Source organism: Hemitrygon akajei, chromosome 8 (genome assembly GCF_048418815.1).
Source record: "Hemitrygon akajei chromosome 8, sHemAka1.3, whole genome shotgun sequence".
NCBI classification, from domain to species: Eukaryota; Metazoa; Chordata; class Chondrichthyes; order Myliobatiformes; family Dasyatidae; genus Hemitrygon; species Hemitrygon akajei.
In genome coordinates this window covers 22,849,069-22,868,459 of record NC_133131.1, presented here as the reverse complement: position 1 = coordinate 22,868,459, position 19,391 = coordinate 22,849,069, and the positions used below count along the sequence as shown (strand labels likewise).

The window sequence follows — 19,391 nt, the reverse complement described above, 5'->3', positions numbered from 1 at the left end:
GCATCAGTGATGAGGCCAACATTTAGTTTCCATTTCTAATTACACTTTTGAGAAGCTGTACAATTTTAGAGGGTATTTAAGATCTAACCTCATGGGTTGGAGTCACCCACAAGTTGGAGCACACAGGGAGGCAGATTTCATTCCCTGAAGTATGTCAGTGAGGCAACAGGTTTTAAGACAATCCTTAACTTTAGTAGGCAGCATTACTAATGATTTGCATTTTACAATTCCAGATTATTAATGGAATTAAAATATCACAGCAGCCTTAATGGGGCTGGGATTTGGATTTTTGGAATGTTGGTTTAGCTTGCCAGCCTGTTAATTTAACTGTTGTGTCACCAGCATATCTTTACAGTAAATAAGTTTTCAAGAATTAGGAACATACTACTCTCAAATTTAGGCATGTCCCGGAATTTGAGATCGGTTGTACGTGAGAGAGGACACATGGTAAGGAGGAAAAGGGACTTGTTTTGCTGATGAAGGGTCTCTGCCCAAAACTTTAACTGTTTTTTCACTTCCATAGATGCTGCCTGAGTTTGTTCCTCCAGCATTGTGAGTGTTGCTCTGGATCTCCATCATCTGCACTTCCTTGTGCTTTTGTTTTGCTATTGTTGATTGTATTGTTCTGTGGACGTGATGGGCACGCTGGTGCCTGACGTGCAATGGCTCTTGTGGGCCGCCCCCAGCGTGTGATTAGGCTGTTCGTTAATAATGCAAACAGCGCATTTCACCGTATGTTTTGATGTACGTGATAAAGAAACTAATCTGAATCTGCATCAGTTAAATAAATAACAGAGAGCACTTCCAATGAATAGCAAAGTTTAGAATACAAATATTAGTCAAGGTTTTGAGATCAAGAATAAGGAAGTTTCAGCTTTAAGAAGCAACATAACTTCCTACTCTTGACCTCGAAACCCGAATAGCATCTGGAGTATGGTATTCAATTCTGGTTGCTCCATTATAGGAAGGGTATGGAGGCTTTGGAGAGTAGTTCACCAGCATGCTGCTTGGATTAGAGGGCACGTGCTACAAGGAGAGAATGGGCAAATGTGCTTATTCTGTGTGTGGCGGAGGCTGAGAAGAGACCAGGCGCAAGTTTCTCAGATTATGAGAGGCATAGACAGAGTAAAGCAGTAGTATTTTTCTCTCAGGGTCATAATGTTTAATACCAGAGGACGTGCATTTAAGATTGGGGGGAGGAGATGGCTGGGTCAAGACATCTAGGGGCTCATAAGACGAGCACATGAATATACAAAATATGGACAGATATGGACAAGTAGGCAGTTTGGTAGGCTTTTAATTATTAAATTAGTTTGCACATCATGGGCTGAAGGGGCTGTCCTGAGCTAAACTGTTCCATGTGGGATCTCCATTCTCCACCACCTTCATGTTCTGGTTTTCCAGATTAACATCTAACAAAACATTTAGGCCCACAGCACCTGACTAAATTCAGCCTCGATGCAAAGAGTTTGGGAAGAGAGTGCTGGTTAAGCTCAGCAGTTTCCTCATTTCATTTTTTTTTGTGGTTCTAATGCAGGGTCTTGGCCTGAAACATCAGCTGTTTATTTCCCTACATTGATGCTGCCTGACCTGCGGAGTTCCTCCAGCATTTTGTGTGTGTTGTGTTTTGTTTGCAGCTTACCTTGTTCAGCTGTCTTGCATCTCCAGTTTGATGGAAAAACATATTAACCTGCTCTGGCGTAACAACAGCAAATGAACAGAACGCCGGTGACAGCAGCCAGAGCACACTTTAGCAATACCTGGCTTTCATACAAGCACAAGTAATAGTTCCCTCGATCTGGATACAACATAAGTACATTGTGTTCCACAGTCAAAACAGTAATGGACAATTGTGATTTTTTTGGCTAAGCTGCAGCAAAATCTTGGACTCACAACATTTCACTGAGTCTCCAACATCTCAAGGACAAGGCAGAGAGTTTAAATTCTGCTGAACGGATCAGTGGGAAATGAACAGCCAGAACCAAATATAAACCAGAACTACATGAAGTGTTCAGATGCATAACTTCTACCTGAGAAATCTTTCCCAGAATACAAAATAATATGCTGATCATAAATATAGCCCTTAATCAATTCTCAGGTAAAAATTAATGCAGAACTGACAAAGAATGGAAACACTTGCAATTTACAATATAAGTAGCCTTTATTTCACATAAATTAATGTAAATAGCAGGCATTTTTGATAGTAAAACCCATTTATACAATTTCTGTTTATTAAAGCAACTATTGTTCGCCATCTCAACAGAAAACCATTATTTTGTAACGTAGTTTGTTATTTTAATCACTGAATATTTAGAATATGAAAACTGTAATGCCTTATTTAAGTAAATACATTATCTAGTCACATCAATTTATCAGCAATTGAGTAAAGATAAATGCTATTACTTTGTAAATTGATTAAGGCCTTTGCTTTGCATTTTTTAAAAATCGTGCCGGATATGACATCCTGCACACAATTCCAGGAAGCTGAGTTCAATCCTGTGCTATCTGTGTGGAATTTGCAATTATCAGCCAAGGTGTGCATTTCCTCCAGTTTCTTCCCATATCCACAATGATGTGTTGGGAGGCAGATTAATTGACTGCTGTTAATTGCCCCTAGTGAGTGGTAGAACTTGAGGAAAGAGTTGTGGAGTATGGGTGAAGAATCTAATATCAGTTGGGGAGATGGTATTGCTCTGCAAACTAGGACACACTCGATGGGCCAGAAGGACTCCTTCTCTATTCTATAGAATTACAAGAATATGAGTCAGTGCATGGGATTCTGGGCTTTCCAGGGAAATCCTCACTGCTGATCATCAGAAACTTCTCCAAATACTCACTGAGTGCTGCTAAATCCACCAGGCCCCGGTGATAGCTACTTACCACACGCTCAGAGACTGATATTGAAACAGGTTATTGCAATGTCAAAAGATTGCAACGTCCATGTACCCTAGTTTCAAAGGGCGAGTGGCCAACGAAGGAAACTGATCACAAGGAAAAGCTGCTGGCAGAGGTTTTACAAGGACACAAGGCAGCACAGGAAAATCTATTTATCCAGATCAGTAGTTAGCAACCTAGACTTCAGGGTGATGGAGATAGATTCATTTGTGGAGTTTGAACGAGAAAAATAAAAGCACAGGAATGGGGAAAGGGCACAGGGCTGGGTTTGATTGCACTGTTCTCACAGGGGGCTGTCTTGCCCCATAGGACCAATGGTCTTTAGATTTCCATGTAGGGAGCGGGAAGGGAATGGAGGGGAGGGTGGTGGAGAATGACAGTGCTGACATTGGTTCCGTCGGACAAAAACCTCAACTTCCAGTATCATTCAGTGCCCTTACTAGAATGATGAGGAGTTGTCTAAATTCTACTCATGAAAATGACACCATTAGAGAGAATGGCCTAGCTGACAAGAGGTTGACGGCCCACATGTCTGCACTGAAAATCTTCAAATGGAAAGTGTGAAGTCAGAAAAAGATAAATCAGCATAGCTGCTTAAACTGCCACAAGCAAAATAAGAAGCATACATTTCCCAGACAGAATAACTTGAAAGTTCTGAATGTACACAGATCCTGATCACCAACCTAGAAATTATACTTCTATATGTGAAGGTGCTACACTGGTCTGTCAAACCGACTGAGATGTAACAAACACCAACCTAGAAATTATACTCCTATATGTGAAGGTGCTACACTGGTCTGTCAAACCGAATGAAATGTAACGAGAGTCATACGATATAAAATGGGTCTTTGACTCAGAGTCCACGTTGACCATCAAGTACTCCATTATACGTTTCCCATTTTGTTCTCTCTACATTCCCATCAACTTCCCATCTACCATTCATCCACATCCTCTGAATAATGTACAAAGAGCCAAATATACTCCTAGCCCACGTCTTTGATATGTGGAAGGAAACCCACACAGAGGAAGAATGTGTAAACGTGACAGAGCTTACAACGAAGGTCAGGATGAGACTTGGGTCACTGTAGCTGTAAGTCGACAGCCCCACTGTGTTGGCCTTGTGGAACAGAGAGGTGAGTGAATGGGATTGTTCCGAGAGCTGACATCAACTCAATGGATTGAATGACCTACATTTATGTCATAAAGAAATATTTAAAAAATCTAATTAGCTTAGAGCCCTTACAATGAATGAAGAATTGATAGTATTTAATGTTTTTAAATTTTAAGTTTTCATTCCAGAGTTTGTGTATTTTCCAGGTTGGATTGCCCCAATGTCCGTCAGTGCAGTTTGCTGTTTGCAGATTAAAGAGAAAGGGGAGAGTGGACTTTCTGAAAAATAGTTTGAAAACTGATCGACACAACAGATTCTGTAGACACTGGAAATCCTGAGCAACACACACAACATTCTAGAGGAACTCAGCAAGTCAGGCAGCATCTAAGGAGGGAAATAAACAGCTGATATGTCAGGCCACCTGATGAAGGGTCTCCATCCGAAACGACGATTTTTTATTCCTCTCTAAAAATGCTGCATGACTTGAAAACTGACCATGCTTTTAATTTAGTTAGTATTACAACTTAAAGACCAGTTATAAAACTGAAAGAAAGCTGCAAATATTCAGTTGTTTTCACATATAAATTTTATAAAGTTGCTCACAAGAGTTTAGAAATTAGCTGCGGTTTCTTCCTCTGTTAATGTCTGCAGAGTCCAGCCATCCTTTCACTGACTTCCCAGAGTTTCCTGGCCACTGCGTCATCACGTGCATGAGGAAAGACCTTCCGAACCTTACAATCAGCAAAATACCTGCCACTGAATTTCTCGATCCCTTCTTGCACAGCGCAGTAAATGGTCGTCTGAGCCCCATCCATTGGAGTTCGAAAGAAAAGGAAAGCAACAGGGACAAACACTAATTTAATCAAGAGTCTGAAGTCACGAAATGCATCAGTGAACGCAAAACCTGTGAAAGGGAAAGAGAAAGAATGCATTAAATCCAGATTTTGTGATGAAATGTTCTTAACTTAGAATCAATGCATGTACAATTAAGAATGATTGCTAATTATTCATCAATTTACAAATTGCCATGTAGTAAAGGAATAGGGAGAGCTATGTAATCCCTCCACAGACAGACATTATGACAAACCAATTTGAAAAATACATTTTATATGAACTCCTGAATGAAAACTTCCCCATATGTAATATATTACCCTGTCCCACCTTTGTTAGGCTCGTCAGACTAACGCGATGCTTCCATCCAAAAATTTGAGGGCTAATCTATCACATTTTCACATATCCACTTTCTCCCCCATTTAGCTTATACCTCAAACATTTTGTTAGCTTCATCTCAGAGTTGCTTGTTTTATGAAAGAGTGCTCCAAATTTTTAATATTCCATGTCCACAGAAATCTTTCCCATCTTCATTCCTGATAGGGTTGGCTCTAAGCTATAGACTAAAAGATATAGGAGCAGAATCAGGCCATTTACTACCTCATTCAATTGTGGCTGTTTTTTTCCCCTCAACCTCATTCTTCCACTTTTCCCTAAAACCCTTAACCCCCTTATCAATCATGAAATTACTTGTGTCTTAAATGCACTCAATGAATGCTGTAGATTCACTGTCCTCTGACTGAAAAAATCCTCATCTCAGTTCTAAAGGGACACCTCCTTATTCTGATGCTGTGCCCTTAGATCCTAGACTACTAATGGAAACATACTCTCCATTTCTACTCTATACAGGTCTTTCAGTATTCGGTAGTTTTCACTGAGATTCCCACTCATTCTCCTGAACTCCATTGATTACGGGCCCAAAGACATCAAACTTCCCTCATACATTAAACCTTTCATTCCTGGGATTATTCTCATAAATCTCGTCCAGACCCTCCAGTTTGATTTGCGCCTTGGAAGGTTTCCAGGGTGCAGGCCTGGGCAGGGTTGTATGGGAGACCGGCAGTCGCCCATGCTGCAAGCCTTCCCCTCTCCACGCCACCGATGTTGTCCAAGGGAAGGGCACTAGGACCCAAGCAGCTTGGCACCGGTGTTGTCGCAGAGCAATGTGTTGTTAAGTGCCTTGCTCAAGGATACAATGCGCCGCCTCAGCTGAAGCTCGAACCAGTGACCTTCTGATCACTAGCCTGATGCCTTATCCATTAGGCCACGCACCAACTCCAAAGGATAAGCACATCACTTTTAGATACATGGCCAAAAGTTTCTCATAACATTTCAGATCTATTTAGGCTCTTGAACCAAAGCGGATAACTTCACTTGCCCCTTTGAAATGATTGTTGAAATGTTCCCACAACTATTGGATTCACTTTCAGGATTCCATCTCGTGTTCTTGATATTTGTTGCTTATTTATTGTTTTTAATTCTTTCTTTTCATATTTGCACAGTTTGTTGTCTTTTGCACACTGATTGAATGCCCAAGTTGCTGTGGTCTTTCAAAGATTATATTATGGATTTATAAAGTATATCTGCAAGAAGATAATTCTCAGGGTTGCATATATGTACTTTGATAATAAATTTACTTCAAACTTTTTAAAACTTTACAGACCATGTGATCTCTTCAACCTACGGATCTGGTTAAAATTTCAGGAACACAGCTCCAGGTCCCAATCCTTTCCTTTCCCCTTTCATTGAGCTGATGCTTGCTATTGGATATTGTTATTCAGCATTTCCCATTCCTCTTGAATTAACCACAGGGGTTCATAGGATTTGCTTGTGGTGGTGGTGGGGCAGGTGAGCAATGAAAAGAGATCAGCCTAAACTCACAAGAGTTTCAAAGAAGGGGAGGTCTAGTTGAATCATTCTAGATTTGGAGAGATGGGCAGGGTGCTTGTAGTCCTCTTCTTGGTCAATGGTCCTACAAGGGACCAAGCTGAGAAGAAATTTCTTTTTAGAAGATTACAAGCTTTTGGGACTTATTGTTCTGCATCATGGTGGATGCTTAGCTGTTGAGGAGATGCAGTGGATTTCTGCAGACAAAAGGTAACGGTCAAGAGGTAGAAGTGTGGACAAAGCACCATGATTGGTCATTGTGTTACTGAACAGTAACATCTGCTCACAGGATCTTATGGCAAGGTTCAGCCTCCATTGCTCATATTGTGCCCTTGTAGGAGATGAATCACATACATCAACAACTTGTACAGACCATTTAATAGTTACACCGTATCTCTTGGCCCAACTGGTCCAGGCCAACCCAGATGCTCCATCTAAGCTCACCCCATTTGTCAGTGTTTGGCCCATAACCTGTAACTGCCCAACTGTCTTCTAAAAGGACAGTGAAAACTAACCTGGATCTATGCACCAACCACAGAAGACACAGATTAACAAGAGGATTAATGATTTCAGCCACTTGCCCCCACCCTACATTCCTAGATCATAGTGAAGATTGACACATAACATCAGCATAAAACTATAAGACATGGGAGGATTAGGCCATGCGGCCCATCTAGTTTGCTCTGCCATTCCATTATGGCCGATGCATTTTCTCACTCAACCCCATTCCCCTGCCTGATCCCCATATCTTTTCACGCCTTTACTAATCAAGATCCCTTCAACCACGGCTTTAAATATACACAATAATTTGGCCTCCACAGCCACCTGTGGTAATGAATTCCACAGATTCTCCACCCTCTGGCTAAAGAAATTCCTCATCATCTTGGTACCTGGATGCACAACGTAGCTTGTGACATTTGTTCCCTCCAGACGATTGGCAAGTTCCCTGGCAAAGAGTATGTTGCAGAGCTTGCTGAGGCTGTAATTGCTGAGTTCTCTGAAAAAGCCTCCACCAGCAATGCTCAGGTTACTGAAATCTATTCTGCTTATGCAGTAAGTCAAAGAGGAGAGGACAACAATGCGGCTCGGGGCGCACTGTTTCAGCCGCTCCAGCAGCAGGTTAGTGAGAAGGAAGTGGCCCAAATGGTTTACTCCCCAAGCCATGTTGAATCCATCAACTGTCTGGCCACTGGATCCAGTGCCTGCAAGTGAAAACATTACCATTAATTCCCAATTAGCTTTTGTGGGGTAGCCAGATGTTTAGGTGGAACCCTGGTCCACTTTGTACTGATAGGAATGGTGGAACATTTAGATGGAACTTCGGTCTACTCTGTACTGACTGGTGGCCAGCAGTACCCCGGAAACCACCAAGTTGCAGAGCACAGGTCAGCACGGTCCCAAACAAAACCACATCATTAAGCGTCGGACTAACCCCAGCGCACTACGACCCCCTGGCCCATTACAACCTGCTGGAAATCTGAAATATAGGCTAGGCAGTATTTGAAACAGAGTTACTGTTTCAGGCTAATGACTCTGCAGCGGTTTTGATACTGCAATCCCAAAATTTACTGAATACTTTGGATTTTCAAATAGCATTTTGTTATACAACGACGTAACTTGTGTATTTTGGAGGTATGGTTAGTGATCATCAACTTCTTGAACAAACCCGAGAAACCCCAACACTATATTGGTCTGTATTTCTCTTTATCTCACACAACTTACTTTAGTTTATTTTGTCATGTAAATTATGCATACTTTATGTTAATTCATGTTTTATGTTAATTTATGTAAAATGCTAACTTTCATGCCATTTATTCCCTAAGGATGGACCTGCTTGAATTTTCAGTGTCTGATTCATTTCATGGCTATTCATGTTTTAATTACATAATCTCTGTTCGAGTGTTGCGAATATGTTGACCTTTGCAAATATGCCAGGCCTGTGGGCTAGAAGTTGCCAACTTCATCTATTTCTTCAGCGGCATAGGTGGGGATAATGGGGAGGGAGAAGGGGTTTTCCCACCCTGGTCTTAGCTTCTGAGCAACCAATGCATGCCCTTTCTTTAGTGGAAGACCTGTAAGCTGCTTTCAATCATCTGCATTTCCTGTGGGTAACCATGCTCTGTTGTTTTCAGAGGTGATGAATGTAAACATGAGTTTTCATGTGCTGTGACCTCCAACGGGGACAAACATCAGACCTGAACTTCCGATCCTGTTCAGTTTCATAGGCTGACAGAGCGATATACCTTAAAGGCACGCTCTTCCGCCTAACAGGACCTCTTCAATTATCGGGCACTCACTTCACGCTAGTGCAATTTCAATAGGCCCACCAGGCCCTAACACATGAGGTAATTTAGTGGCCAATTAGTTTATCAAGTTTGGGAAGTGGCAGGAAATCAAAGCACCTGGAGAAAACCCACGCAAATGCCACGAAGACAGTTCTGGAAATCGGGATTGAACCGAAGCTGCCGGAAGAGTGAGTCAGCAGCTCCACTGTGTAACCTGATGAATGAGCTGAACGTCTTTACAGAAATGATGAATCACACCAAATCTCAGGAGGCTAAATAGAGGCAAAAATGTGAAGCATTTTACACAATGACCCCATCTCTTAACTGCTCTGGGACAAAAACACTGACGGTTTTGAGATTTACTAATTAGGCTTTTAACTTACTTACTGCCCGTTACACTGCTGGCATTTAGGACAGCAATGAAGGCACTTCATCTCCGCTTGTCCGTATCGTCACACACTGATACAGAAGGATTCTTCATTGCTGTTTCTGTAACAATTATGTTTTACCAGTCAGGGTTGTAAGCCCTGAGCTGAAGCCCCGAAAGTGGGGCACTAGTAGACCACTTCCAGTCTGGCCTCTACCCTTTGACCTGTTTGGCATGGGTGACCCGACCAAGAGCCAAAGAACAAGGCCCTGAACCTAGCCAACATAGCTCCAGAGCAATGAGATATGCAAGCCTTCAGACCCTACAACAACGTTGTGGTCCTCTTGGAGGCTAGGTTTTAAGTATTAATCAATCTCTCAGAACACAGGGAGTAACCACCTTGCATAGAAGGCCATAAAAGGCCCAGATCAAGAGAAAAGCCAGACACTTTTTCCTAGGGCAGGAATGGCTATCAGAAGGGGGCTTAATTTTAAGATAACACATAAAACATCGGAGGTCAGACAGCATCTATGGAGAGGAATAAAAAGTTGACATTTCAGACCGAGACCTTTCATCAGGACTAGAAAGGAAGGGGGAAGATGCCAGAATAAAAAAGATGGGGGGGGGTGGGGAAAGGGGAAGGAGGACAGGCTAGACGGTGACAGGTAGAGTCAGGTGGGCTAGGGAAGGGGTATGAAGTAAGAAGCTGGGATGTGATTGATGGAAAAGGCAAAAGGGCCAGAGAAGAAGGAATCTGATAGGAGATGAGATTCAACCAATGGGAGAAAGGGAGGAGGAGGAGGGAGCACTCAGGGGGAGTTGATAGGCAGGTGAGGAGAAGAGGTAAGAGGCCAGAGTGAGGAATAGAAGAAGGAAGGGGGAGGGTGGCAGGAAAATACCTGAAGGCAAATTTGAAGTTCATGCCGTCAGGTTGGAGGCTACCTAGACGGAATATGGACGGCCCATTTGAGGCAGATGAGGAGGTAATGGACTGACATGTTGGAACGGGAATGGGGATAGGAATTAAAATGGCTGGCCACCGGGAAATTCCACTTTTGGTGATTGGAACAGTGGTGCTTTACAAAGCACTCCCCCTCTCCCCCCCCCCCCCCCAATTATGTCGGGTCTCACCAACGTAGAGGCTGCAGTGGGAGCCCCGGATGCAGTAGATGACCCCAACAGGCTCACAAGTGAAGTGTCGCCTCACTAGGAAGGACTGTTTAGGCCTCCGAGGGAGGAGGTGAATGGGCAGTGGTAGCACTTCTGTCACTTGCAGGGATAGGTACTAGGTGGGAGACAATTGGGAAAGGATGAATGGACTAGGGAATCACGTTAGGAGCGATCCCAGAAGTAAGTGGAGAGTGGGAGGACGGTGAGCGGGAAGAGGCAAGGATGGGTTTGGCGGTAGGATCCCATTGGAGTTGGTGGAAGTGGCAGAGAATAATGTGCTGTGTACAGCAGCTAATGGGGAGGTAAGTGAACAGTATCCTTGTTAAGGCGGCAGGAAGATGGGATGAGCGCAGATGTCTGGGAAGTGGAGGAGATGCAGGTGAGGGCAGCATCAATGTGGAGGAAGGGAAAAACCGTTCTTTGAAGGGGAAGGACATCTCTGATGTTCGAGAAAGGAAAGCCTCAATCTGGGAACAGATGTGGTGCAGACGAAGGAACTAAGAAAAGGGAATAGCATTTTTACAGGAGACAGGGTGAGAAGAGGTACGGTCAAGATATCTGTGGGAATTGAAAAGTTTATAAAAGCTATCAGTACAGTTTGTATCCAGAGATGGAGACAGAGAGATTGAGAATGCGAAGAGAGGTGTCAGACATGGACCAAGTGAATTTAAGGGCAGGGTGGAAACTGGCGGAAAAGTTGAGGAAATTGATGAGCTCAGCATGGGTGCATGAAGCAGCACCGATACAGTCGTTAATGTAGCACAGAAAGATTTGAGGAGCATTACCAGAGAATATTTGCAACATGGACTGTTCCACATAGCCAACAAAACGGCAGATATAGCTGGGGCCCATGGTTACCCCTTGAGTCTGGAGAAAGTGGGAGGAGCTGAAGGAGAAATTGTTGAAAGTGAGGACCAGTTCCGCCTGAGGGAGGAGGTTGGCGGTGGAGAAATGGATTGTCAAGAAAGAAGCAGAGAGCTTTAAGGTCTACTTGGGGGGAGGGGGGATAGAAGTGTGCAGTGAGTGGACATCCAGTGAAAATAGGGCAGTTGGGCCAGGGAACTGAAAGTTGTTGAGGAGATTGAGAGCATGTGAAATGTCACAGATATTGGTGTGGAGGGATTGAACCAAGGGGGGATAGAATGGAGCTGAAGTGTGCAGATGCAAGCTCACTGGGGCAGGAGCAGCCACAGACAACGGGCCTTCCTGCACAGTCAGGTTTGTGGATCTTGGGTAGGAGGTAGAAGCAAGCAGCATGGGGTAAGGGGACTATGAAGTTTATGACAGTAGACAGATCATCTCCAGAGTTAATGAGGTTAGTGATGGTCTAGACTGGGGTCCTTTTCAAGGGGCAAGTTAAGAGGAGATGTCTGAGGGTTGCCATCTGGCCTCAGCAAGGTAAAGGACAGTCTGTCCCACTATAACAGCACCCACTTTGTCTGCTGGTTTGATGGTGAGGTTAGGATTGGTGAGGACAAGAGTAAAGGACAGTGCATTCAGAGGACGGTTGGGGGAAAGGTCCGAGGAGGAGACAGGAGTGCTGAAATTGAGCCGGTTGATGTTTTGTTGATGTCCTGAGATGGGAGAAGGCATCATCAGTGCAGGGCGGGGAATCCTTGCCAAAGAAGAGTACCCAAAGAGCCTGGCGTCGTAGTGGGCACAGAGCTCACTGAGGTGTGGGCAAGAGAGGACAAAGGTAAGGCTCTTGCTGAGGACACACAGTTTTGCCTCGGGGAGGGGAGGGTTGGAGGGAATGGTGATGACACAGCTGGGAGGAGAGTGCTGGCGTCAGAAGAGCGGGGAGAAACATAGAAAACCTACAGCACAATACAGGCCCTTTGGCCTGCTGTGCCGAACATGTCCTTACCTTAGAACTACCTAGGCTTACCCAAAGCCCTCCACTTTTCTGAGCTCCACGTACCTATTGAGGAGTCTCTTAAAAGACCCTATCATTTCCGCCTCCACCAGCCCATTCCACAGGGTTGAGGGAAGGTAGGGTGGGAGGAGGAGAGTCTCTGAGGACCTAGGAGGTGATGGAGGACCCTGAGAGATCCGGGATTGGGGAACGATGGTGGGGGAAGGGGAATGCAGGGGCCCAGCAGGAGCAAGGAAGGTGTCAGTCTGGAGTGGAGGTGGCCAAGTTCGGGGTGAGAGCCGGAGCTACAGGCAACGTCAATCTTGTTCTGGAGATGCCCGGGGCCATTTGAACCGGAGATGGAGACAGCAGGATATGCAGTTGAGCTGAATCGAGTTCTGAGCGGGAGGCAGCTGTGTCGCAGTCTGGAACAGGCCACCCAAGTCGTTGTCCGAGTGGGAAGTGGCCGGGGCCTTCGAGCTTGTCCTCCTTCCCCTCCCCATCTTTTCACTCTGGAATCTTCCCCTGTTCCCTTCTGGCCCTGATGCAGAGCCTTGGCCCAAAATTCTGACAGTTTATTCCAGTCCATGGATGCTGCCAAACTTGCTTGAGAGCTCCTCCAGCAAGCGTGTGTTGCTCTGGATTTCCAGCATCTGCAAAACCTCTTGTGTTTATAATTTGAAGGTGATTGGAGGAAAGTAATAAGAGGGCAAATTAATGTTTGCTTTTAAACACGGAGAGTGGGAGGTGCATGGAAAGCCCAGCCAGAGGTGGTGGTAGAAACAGGTACATTAGGGGCATTTAAGTAACTCTTAGATGGGCAGATGGATGATAGAAAAATGGAGGGAAGGGTTAGCTTGATCTCAGAGCAGGTTAAAAGGTTGGCACAACCAAAGGAGGTACACTATGCTGCACTGTTCTATGTTGTTTACGCAAATATGTGATCATTAAAACTTGAATTACAATTACAGTTTAATAATACAATCAGAAGTACTGAAAATACTCAAAAGGTCAGGCTGCTGCTGTGGAGCTAGAAATAGATGCCTTCTATTTTCTGCACTGTATTTTATTTCAAATTTCCTGCAAGGTTTTCCTTCAACTTGAGACACAACTACATCATCAGTAATTTAAAGTCACAATTTCTGTCCAGCCGATATTGCCTTGAGAATTTGCCTTCTTTGTACACGTAGTGGAAATTGTCCAGGTGATTTGCCACAGCATGGCTGTACCTGGCTGATGCAGTGGTGCCCCTGCTAGGAATAGGTCTAAACACACCACAAGATGTTTACACAGACAGTTTCCAGCAACACAGTCCACAGGGGAATTTGTAATGGGCAAAACAAACAGAGGTGCTTGAAATACAGTAATCTTCCTAGTTTATTTTCTGATCAATTTTCACCACAGCTATTACTTCTGAGATACTGGCAGTATCTTCTTCCTCTGAGCAAGAGGCAATGACAACGCAATCTATGAGTATTTCAAACACTCCAACATACCTTTTTATTGGTCTTTTCCCTGAAATAGGAACCTTAGACACAAGTGGTACAGAAGATGCTGGAAATTCCATCACCTCCCTCTGGTGCTCCTTCCTCTTCCCTTTCTTCCATGGTCTTCTGTCCTCTCCAATCAGACTCCCCCTTCTCCAGCCCTTTATCTCAACTTCCCAGCTCTTTACTTCACCTCTTCAACCAGTTTCACCTTCCACCTGCCACCTTGAAATTCTTCCTCTCACCCCCCTCCCCTTATTGTGACTTCTTCCTCCTTCCTTTCCAATCCTGATGAAGGGCCTCGGTTCAAAATGTCGACTGTTTATTCCCGTCCGTAGACGCGGCCTGACCCGATGAGCTCCTCCAGCACATTGTGTGTATTGCTGCCAGAATCTCACTAGCAGCAGAGGTTGAAAAGGGAATGGATTTTTTTTTTGTGAGAACATAGAAGGCCATTTGGCCGACTGTGTCAGCTCTCCCTGCAATCCCATGCCCCCACTTGTTCCCCTACTCTCTCTCACAGACCAACAACTCTATCCTCCTACACCCTAGAGGTGTGTGGCCAATCACATGCATGTGGGAACACAAAGCACAGTACAGGCCCTTCAGTTGTGCAATTAACACCCAACTTACCAAGAGGATGTTAGAAGAAGCCAGAAAATCTGGAAGAAATTCATGCAGTTCCAGAGAAACCCTTCAAACTACACACTGTCAGCACCAGGCTCAAGGACACCTTCTAGTGCTTTGACATAACACTCTTGACGGACTTTTACGTTGAATATGAACTGTTGACATCACAATCTACCTCATCAAAGCCCTTGCATCATTTTTGACTCCCTGCACCGCAGTTTCACTGTACCCATAACACAATATAAACACATGTGACTCTGTAGATGCTGGAAATCCAGAGCAACACACACAAAACGCTGGAGGAACTCAGCAGGTCAGACAGCATCCATGGGAGTGGACAGATTGTTGACGTTTCAGGCCGAGATCCCTCCTCAGGACTGGAACGGAAGGGGGAAAAATGTCAGAATAAAAAGGTGTGGAAGGGGAAGGAGGATATTTGGAAGGTGACAGGTGAAGCCAGGTAGGCGGGAAAAGTAAAGGGCTGGAGAGGAAGGAATCTGATAGGAGAGGAGAGTGGACCAGGGGAGAAAGGGAAGGAGGAGGGGGCACTAGGGAGAAATAATGGGTAGGTGAGAAGAGGTGACGGGCCGGAGTGGGGAATAGAAGAGGGGAGGGTGAGTGAGTTTCTTTTAAGTCGGAAGGAGAAATCGATGTTCATGCCATCAGGTTGGAGGCTGCCCAGATGGAATAGAAGGTGTCGCTCGTCCACCCTGAGGGTGGCCTCATCGTGGCACAGGAGGCGGCCATGGGCTGACATGTCAGAATGGGAATGAGAAGCTCTGCTCTTCTGCATTCTGTAACTGGTTTTCCTTGTAGAACTTCAAAGTACTTGCGTGTGTTTTATAAAAAATCATCTCTGTGCAGAGCTTGCAAATCTGATTTTTTTCACTGTATTTTGGCACCCGCGGCAATAGGAAACCAAAACCCAAGGTCAGGGCTGAACCCGTTCCACTGGAGCTGAGAGTCATCAGCACTAACTGCTGCACCACTGCGCAGCAGATTATTCCGACAAATAGCTAGGCAAGTCTTAGAAGCTGGTAAGGTAGTTTATACATCAGCTGCTGGAAATCTGGCGTTAGGCAACTAATTATGCTGAACACATCCCAGCACAATGGTTAGGGTTTGTGCAATGGGCTGTAAATTCATAATTATTTATTAAAAATAAATGAGCCAGTTAGTTCGGATAGAATATGGATGCTCAGTGATTTTAGTTCATTAACATGAACATGGGCAAGTGTTGGCGTTCGAGATTGGTTACAATATACTTTCCTGCATTATTGATGAGCAAGTTTAACTGGGGCTCTGATCGTAGAAAGGTCTCTGCAAAAGCCCGCACCGATTTAAGACTCGCAAGATCAAGGTGCATATAGATCACCTGGTTGTTGCCGCTCTTCTGTAAATGACAAATACACAGTGTTAAACCATCTTGGATATCATGACATTACACAGGGATTAAAAAAAAACTTTTTCAAACCCCCCCTCCCAACACACAGCCACAAGAAGCCATCTCTCCACAAATGGTTCCCTTTCTCATCTCCTTTACCCATCAGAGTTCAGCATTGCTCCTTGCGTTTCTTCTTGTAAAGTTTAAATGGCGGAGGGCAGACCAACAGAAGGTGCATTACCGTCACTAAGTTGGAGTGTGGAGCAAAGAGACACAAAGTACATCCCCTCTCCCCCAAGAAACTCAAATATCAAAAAGTCTAATGCTTTTCAGAAAGTTAAACACCTACTGATATATGTTACAATGACAGTGATAGTCTAACAAACTTTCCATGTGGAACCATGTCTGTCCCAACAATCTCAATTTAGCAATGTTTCTGTTCACCTCATAGGAACTGCATTCAAATGTGCCACACTGCTTCTCGGCAAGAGCACTCCCTATAGGTGCCGTATCATGCATATTAATTCTGAACACTTACACTCATTGGCCACTTTATTAGCTACACCTGCTTGTTAATGCAAATATCTAATCAGCCAATCAAGTGGCAGCAACTCAATGCATAAAAGCAGGTGGACCTGGTCAAGAGGTTCAGTTATTGTTCAGACCCAAACATCACAATGGGGAACAAACGTGACTGACTGTTCGTGCCAGACAGCGCTTGAGCATCTCAGAAACTGCTGATCTCCAGGAATTTTCACGCACAGTTTAGAGTTTACAGAGAACGGTGCAAAAAACCAAAAAAAAAAGGCCAGTGAGTGGCAGTCCACTCAATTCCATTTTGCTGATTAAAGTGTCGAGGAAGACTGAGACCAACTCGGAAGGTGAGCGAGAGTTCAGCATGGACTGCCTTCCTTTTGATCACTGCTGAGGAGGAGTCTGATCGCTGTGTTGTTTGCTGTGGCAGGCGGGTAGGCCTCGTGTGGTGCCTCTCTCTTTCGATGAATGCCGGTGATATTGTAGGATGGTATCATGGTCCTGCGTTTATGGATTGGACTGCTTATGGACTGCAGACTTTTTCCAGACTTGTAGCTTTTATATTGTGTTTTTAAAAAAAAATAAATCGCCAGTTCCTATTCTGTGTTGTCGTGCGAGGGGAGGGGAGTTTGGGGGTTGATGTTCTGTTAGTTTTAGTGCAGGGAGGGGTGGTTTCTTGGGGGGGGGGTCAGTGCTTCCGTTTTGATTTGTGCAGGGGAGGGGAGTTTTGGGGGTTGATGTTCTGTTAGTTTTAGTGCAGGGAGGGGTGGTTTCTTGAGGGGGGTCAGTGCTTCCGTTTTGATTTGGGGAGGGGAGTTTGGGGGTTGACGATCAGGATGCCATTCTTTTTTTGTGTGCGTGTAGGGGGTGGGTGGGTTTGATGTTTCTCCCTGAACGACACTCATGTTCTTTCCTTGTTCCATGGCTATCTGGAAAAGACGAATTTCAGAGTTGTGTACGGAAACGTGCTTTGATAATAAATGAACTGTTAAACCAAAAGAGTTGTGTAAATTACGGCTCACACCAGCCTGAGAATGCTGGTAATACAAGGCTTTATCAGGGCCAGAGAGAATTCCAAACTGTGATCTCCCCCAAACATTACTTTCTGAGAGCTGACTTGGACATTTCTTAAGTAGTGGCTTCATTTGACTATTTGGAAGCACATCGTCTGAACTCAGCTTCCACCACAGCACAGAGTTGTCATCCAAAGAAGATGACAAACCCAGACCCAATCCGGTGAACCAGGGTAAACTATTCCCACTACATTAATGTAACAGACAAAGGAGTTTCCTCTAGTGTCCTGACCAATATTTAGGCATCATTTATGACAAAAAAATGTTGATTATTTGGCCATTGTCATATTACAATCATGTGATCTTGTTATGCACATATTCAAGAGTATTTTGTAATGACAACACTGACTGCAACAGAAATTTGTAACATTGGCCCCAGTGTGTCTCAAGAGAGCTCGAGGTTGCAAAAAGAATTAGTTTTGTTTACCTTGTAGAATGTAATACAGAAACTTACCACCCAGAAGAAATTAAACCTCTTTCAGTTCAAACGTCCAATTCAATCAAATATTTTCTTTTAATTCATGGAAACAGCTTCCATTTCGAAAGCCACATTTACATCGTTTAAAAATCATGGTTCAAATACCGCACTAAAATACTGTATCACAGAATAGACCAAGCGAATCCCGCCTTCATACAGCGCCTTTCACGTCCCTATCAGGAGACTCGATAACGCAGATAAAAGTGCGTTTGAGACGTAGTCACTGCGCATTGGAAACTCAATTCAAAATTCTTGTAAATTTTTTAAAAAATTGTGCACTAATGCCAGCTGTAAAAGAATACATTTACATGGCGCCTTTTATATCATTTCAATGGCGCCAGCTGAAGTTCTTGCAATATGAGCAATCTATTGACCAAAATAAAAGTCTGAAATCTTTTTCAAATTAAAATTCCTCCTTACGCAGACATTACTTAAATTCTTTTGGGTCTCCAATTTAAGTTCTCTCAACTCAAAGCTTCTGCGAAAGAAACCAGGACTTTTAAACATGCGTTGCTATTGCTCGGGACAGTTTGTACCGGGAGTTGGATCGTTACCTTCCTGATGTCGAAGACCGCCGGCTCCGCTCGCTCTTTGCTCCTGCAAGCCAGTATTACCCGGGCACCTCGGCGAGCAAGATCGAGCGCCGTGGCCTTCCCCAAGCCCGTGTTTGCACCTGATACACACAGACAGAAGTTCAATCAATACAAGAGTTTAACCGCACCGGAAAAGTCGAGGTGAAAAAAAAACAAACAATGCTTCCAGTGAAAGAAACACGAAGCCTTTTGCCTGGCCACGATGTTTAATCTTAGTACATGTACAAATAAAACAGAGTTTACACAGATAGATAGGATAGCCTGGCAGATAGTCGGCTCTGTTCACAAGAAAGCGATGTGTACCTGTGACTATCGCCGTCTTTCCTTTCAGCGAGGTGTCACTCCGACATGGAACCCCCTTCAGGAAATTGTAGTAGATTAAAATATACAAGGCTGTGGCTATTGCTGAAGCTATGATCCATGAAACCATGGCTGCTCCTGTAATCTAATTTTTCTTTAAAAGTTGCACGCTTGTTTACTGAGCTGCACTTGAAATTTGCTACAGAAAAGACAGTAATCCAGTTTAACAAAAGGAACCAAAGCTTTCCTGTTAAACATCTGACGCCTCCTCTGCAAATTGCTCTCTCTCCGCTCAGTGGCAAGGAAAAACAAACAGCCGCCCCCTTCCGGTTATGTGTGAAAATAAACTGCTTCATTGACATCTTTCGTTCCAATGGTAAATGAATGCCAATTTATTATGGAAATAGTTTATTTTACACATTCTTTTGCTATGATACAATAAACAATATTACATTTTCCTTTCAATCTGTAGACCATTTCTCCCTTGTGTATTTCTTTTTCACTCGCACTC

General features: G+C 44.1%; 1 protein-coding gene across 1 annotated transcript; it reads right to left on the bottom strand.

The window, feature by feature from the left end:
- Positions 1 to 2,147: 2,147 nt before the first annotated feature.
- LOC140731719 (dehydrogenase/reductase SDR family member 13-like) lies at positions 2,148 to 19,173 on the bottom strand. The gene is made up of 5 exons (XM_073053435.1): positions 18,884 to 19,173; positions 18,542 to 18,660; positions 15,793 to 15,911; positions 7,615 to 7,931; positions 2,148 to 4,910 (listed from the first exon to the last, which is right to left on the bottom strand). Exons 1-5 carry the CDS (start codon positions 19,008 to 19,010, stop codon positions 4,645 to 4,647), a joined length of 948 nt encoding a protein of 315 aa, XP_072909536.1. The 5' UTR covers positions 19,011 to 19,173; the 3' UTR covers positions 2,148 to 4,644.
- Positions 19,174 to 19,391: the final 218 nt, after the last annotated feature.